The sequence below is a fragment of the Carlito syrichta genome, unplaced genomic scaffold, assembly GCF_000164805.1.
Source record: "Carlito syrichta isolate Samal-C Ts95f unplaced genomic scaffold, Tarsius_syrichta-2.0.1 Scaffold303575, whole genome shotgun sequence".
In the NCBI taxonomy this organism is placed as follows: Eukaryota; Metazoa; Chordata; class Mammalia; order Primates; family Tarsiidae; genus Carlito; species Carlito syrichta.
Window position 1 is genome coordinate 350,974 of NW_007247671.1, and position 4,900 is coordinate 355,873.

Here is a 4,900-nt window from a genome sequence, read left to right on the forward strand (position 1 = left end):
CACAGCGTGATTTTGCCCTGAGAACAGGAAGAGTGGTGGCTCCCGGGGAGGCAGAGGCCTGCTGTCCTGGCCCCCTAGGGAGGCAGCCACATCACAGATCTTTTGAAGGAACGAGACTGTGGTGGCAGCAGGGCCCTGGGCCCACCAGAAGCTGCACTGGGATTCAGCCGCAGCTGGGATCCCGGGAGACCTGGATCCCTCTGTCCTCCCCCTCCTCCTCCCTGCCAGGGCCTCCCGGCTGGACTCAACAGGAAGTCAGAGGTCAAGGTTTTCTGAGTGAGTTGAGTGCAGGGCCAGCACAGGGCAGAGAAAGGATCCGGGGAGACACACCCCACCCTATCATTCAGATGCTCCCCTGGCATTTTCTCCATCTTCTGTAGAGTGCTCCAGGCAGAACAGGAACCCACTTCCCAGCTCTGCTGCCCTCCGAGTGTCCTATATAGACATTCTGGAACTGAGATGTGTGTCTCAGCTGTTGCCATCCTTTCTCCACCTGATGAGATGGGGCAGGAATGATGACATGTGACCTGAGTTGAGTACACACATGCTGACAGAGGTCCCCCGGCTCCAGGGAACCGGCTCTACCGTGCAGGGGCTCCAGAGAGGCTGGCAAGGCATCTTTTCAGTGGGGCAGATTTGGGTCTGCAGGACGAGGGCCAGAGCAGGAGTCATGGGCGACCAGTCCCTGAGCTGGCCCAGCCTGGCCCCCTCAGGCCTGTTGGTTGGGCCTGAGCTCCACAGCGGTGTCTGTGCAAGGAGCTGCCCCAGGCTGGAGGGAGCTTGTGTCTGGGACGCTGGTGGCCAGCAGGCTGTGGAAGGAGCAGAAGTTCATGAGCTCATGGGGTTCTGGAAGGGCAGCTCTGGGGTGCAGCCCCAGCCCAGGTCACTATTCTCCCTGCTTGAAGGGAGAACTTGCAGCCCTTATGGTGGCTAGGCTGGGGGTGGCAGGAAGGGCCTGGGAGGGCTGCACTGATTTTCCTGTGCACAGATGGCTAGGAACCAGGGAGAGAGAGGACCACTGGGGACCCTGCCAGTAGGGGCAGCAGGTCGGGGGAGAGGGTCAGGCAGGTCCAGCCTAGACCATGCACGGGGGGCCAACCTCACACAAGGTCACATGGGGGTGTCTGGAATAACAGCAGAAGGGCTGTCAGGGATCTGGTAAAGCAGGAAGATGCATTTGATCCTCGAGGGAGAAGACATAGGGACTGTCCCCAGCAGGTCACGCAGATGCTGCCATGACTAGACATGGAGTGTCCATCACAGACCTGGCATACAGTGGGACACATGGGCCAGTGGCTACATGGGTGGGTGGCCAGAAGAACACAGGTGAGTTGGTGGGTGGGCAGATGGTGTGGCCAGCCTACCCAGGGTCCAGGGAAACAGCCAGCATCTTCCCGCATGGCACAGCTGCCCCCACTCCTCTGCCTCCAGGCCCTCTGCCCAGCTCACCTGACCGGCCCAAGGAGCTGGGCCTTTGTCCTGGAGCAGACCTCGAGGGCCAAGGTCCTAAGCAGGCCCTGCATCCACCACAAGTCCGCTGGCATGTCGGGCAGCCATGCCACTAGCCTAGAGGAAGAGGCACATCAGCTTCGCCCAGGTAAGCCCCAGTGCATGCCCCACTGAGCTTACCTTTCCTTCAGGCCCAGAGCAGAGCTGGGGGTCTGTGCACCCAAGCTGCACAGGCTGGGGTAAGGTGTGTCCGGCAGTGTTGGCCACCGTTGCAGAGCAGGCCAGAAGCACAGGTATCTACAGCAGTGGGGTGACCCACAATGACTTGGAACTTGGTGGAGGCAGCCAGCTCTTAGGGTCATTGACTCCACAGGGCACAGGTAGGGAGCCCAGGGATGGAAAGGGCGGGGCTTTAGGTTCAGGCTGGCTTGGGGAGTATGTGATCGCCTATATGACCTGCTCAGGTCAGGGAACCCATCTAGGCCTTGGTTTCCTCATCCTAACCTCCTCCGTATCTCCATCCATTCCTCTCTCTTCTCCCCGGAGCAGCCCCTGCACTCCCTACCCCACAGCCCTTTGTCCACTCTCCTCTCAGAAGCTGGTGACCTTCCTAAAACACACATCTGACATAGCCCTCTCTTCCTCAAAATGTTCCCATGGTTCCCCATGCCCTCGTGATGGAGCCAGCACCAGATTCAGGATACTCAAAACTGCATGTTGTCCCACCACAGAGGACAGTTGGAGCCTGTCTGCAGAGACACTGCCCTGCAGGGTCAGCAGTGAGCCAGGTCATCCAGCCACTGGTCAGGCACCTGCTCAGTCTCAGTAGTCACTTCAGGGCCTCACCCTGCACCATATCACCCTTGAAGGGGCCCCTAAACCAGGAGCTCAAACTGGGCACACAGTCCAGAGGGAGTGGTGTGATAAGCAAAACATAAGCTGGACTGTCACCTCCTTTGTTCTGGGCCTTCCGTCTCTACCCATGCAGCCTGTATATTGAGTATGTGGTTTATGAAAAATACCAAAGGTGAGCTTCTCTGTGGTCTGAACAGGCTCCCAATCAATGCTCACACAACAGATTCTTTTTTAACTGAAAAGGCTAGACTTTACATTTATACTTTTTGATTTCCACTTGGGCTTTCAGTAAATAGCTCGGCATGAGAAGACTCTATATCATAGAAAGCTCTCTCCCAGCTCTGGACCCCTGACAATCTAAACAGCAGGGTTGACTGAGTCATTAACTCAATGTGGAGCAGGACAGAGACCTGTGACTAGCTGTCACAGGCCTTCCAGAGACTAGATAATTATTTGAAGTACAGACCTCCTCATGATGCCACCCTGCTCACACCCTTCACTACCGGCCCCCACTCTCAGGATGAAGACCGCACTCCTCAACTGGCTACAGAGCTGTGTGCCTGCCTCTGCAAGCCTGTTTGGCCCCATCTTGCAAAACAGGCTACCTTTTGGCTCCAGTCATGCTGGCCTCCCTTCCTGCTCATCAAATGAGCTTAACTTCCTTCTAACAGCAAACCTTTGCACATGCTGTTCCATCTGCCTGGAAGGCTTTCCCTTCCTCTTTGCCTTGGGGGCTCTGACTCATCCTACAGATAATAGCCCCAAAGCCATCTCCTCCGGGCAAACTTCCCCGGCCATATAGCCCCCAGTTTGAGCAGTACCAGCTCAACCCCAGTGTAGACCTCTCTTGGGTGGGTGTCTCTGGGCAGAGCTATGGTTGCACAGGTGAGTGTGTGAGCTGTGGGCTGTGGGCTCCATGAGGCCAGGAATGGAGTCTAGGTCAGAGCAGCCTCCATTGCTCCCAGGCCTCGGCCCTGGGAGGTTTTCAGTGATAAGTGGTGGGTTTAATCAGCAAGTCAGAATGGCTACTGTGGGCTTAACCACAGTCAGTCTGGCCTGTTTTATAGAAAAGTGAGGCCCAGAGAGATCAAGAGACCCGGCCCTGGCCACACAGCTCATCTGAGTTAGACCAGCTCCTAGACTTACCTTAGAAATGAGTGGCACATTGTTTCTGAGGCTGTGACAGGTGGAACAATGGGCCAATGGTCACAGAGACAGCCTGGGACCCAGGGTGCTGCCCAGGAGACCCCAGCTTATGATTGCATCCATCCCACTGACTCTCCATCAGGATCATTTTCCAGAGACCACTGAGGCCCTGGGGCATGCAGCCCGCACCAGGCAGCATGGGAAGACCAGTCAGGCTCCACCCTGCCCAGCTCTGCCCACCCAGTGGGCCAGCCGTACCTTCCCCCATGAGGACCCTTCTCAGGACCCCCGGCTGAGCCTTACCTTCTGCTCCGGAAGTAGACATACTCGAAGGGCAGTGTCCAGGGCAGCAGCACATACGTCAGCACCTGCCCAGGCCCCGAGCGGCGGAAGCGGGCCCAGAGACTGGGATCCCTCATACAGGCTTTCTTCAGTGCTACAAGAGAAACCATGGCACGGCCCCGCCCACCTCGAGTCCATGGGCTGGAAAGCCCCACCCACTTCTTGTCAGCCTCTTCAACACCACCCGGAGGGCTGGCAACCAAGCCCCTCTCTATCCCACACAGCCCACAGATTGCATACCTCCCCTCCTTCTGCAGAGGAAGAAACATTGACCAAGCCCTTACCACATGCCAGCAGGCAGCACACTGTCTCTTCATTGCCCATGAGATGAGCAGGGTGTGCCCCTTTCATAGATGAGGAGACTGAGGTTCAGAGTGGAGAAGTGACTTGCCCAAAGACCATTACCAGGAAGTGGCAAGGCCAAGAGGGACTTGAGGCCTGTCTGGCTCCTGAGCTCTTTCCACCTCTGGAAAGTCTGTCATGGCCCCTGAGGATGGAACAGATGCCCCCTCTACACCTCCCTCCATAACACATCGATGTCATTAACAATTGCAGCCGCAGCTGTGACCACAGCAACATTGCCTGAGCCCTCTACTCACTGACCAGACCAGGACAGAAAGGACCAGCGTCCAGACTGGGACAGAGTGAGAGCCAAATCCTGGCTCCAGACCATGGCACAGGCCACACACAGCTCATACCACCGGCCCCGACTCCGGCCAGTGCCATCTAGAGACAGTGCTCTCTGGGGCCCACAGATAGCAGTCTGAAGACTGGGCTCCACGTCTGCCTGCCATGTGTCCTCGGATGAGGCCATTCCCTTCCCTGAGCCGAGACTCCCTCCTCTGTAAAATGGGGGGTACAAGCAGGCCCTTCCTCCCTGGGCAGGAAGATGAGGATTGAGGGCGGGATCAGACAACGATCCCCTCCCAGCTGGCTGCGGGGTGGGGGGGCCCATCCCAGAGGCAGCTCTTGGGTGCCCCCATGTGGCTGCAGGGACACTGCCAGGGTTCCAGAAGCCCAATTTTGAATCTCAGACCTCAGCACGGATCCAGGCTCCCACCCCCGCTGTCCCTGCTCTGGTCTCCACCACCATCACTACTCTTTCCAG

General features: G+C 57.5%; 1 protein-coding gene across 1 annotated transcript in view; it reads right to left on the bottom strand.

Annotated features, from left to right (window-relative positions):
- Positions 1 to 567: 567 nt before the first annotated feature.
- PNPLA5 (patatin like phospholipase domain containing 5) overlaps positions 568 to 4,900 on the bottom strand; it is an 11,019-nt gene continuing 6,686 nt past the window's right edge. Inside the window, exons 7-9 of the mRNA XM_008058674.1 lie at positions 3,754 to 3,886; positions 1,450 to 1,566; positions 568 to 809 (exon numbers count right to left, since the gene is read on the bottom strand). Of these exons, the coding sequence (XP_008056865.1) occupies positions 710 to 809; positions 1,450 to 1,566; positions 3,754 to 3,886 (350 nt within the window). The 3' untranslated portion in view covers positions 568 to 709. The remainder of the gene's footprint in view (positions 810 to 1,449; positions 1,567 to 3,753; positions 3,887 to 4,900) is intronic.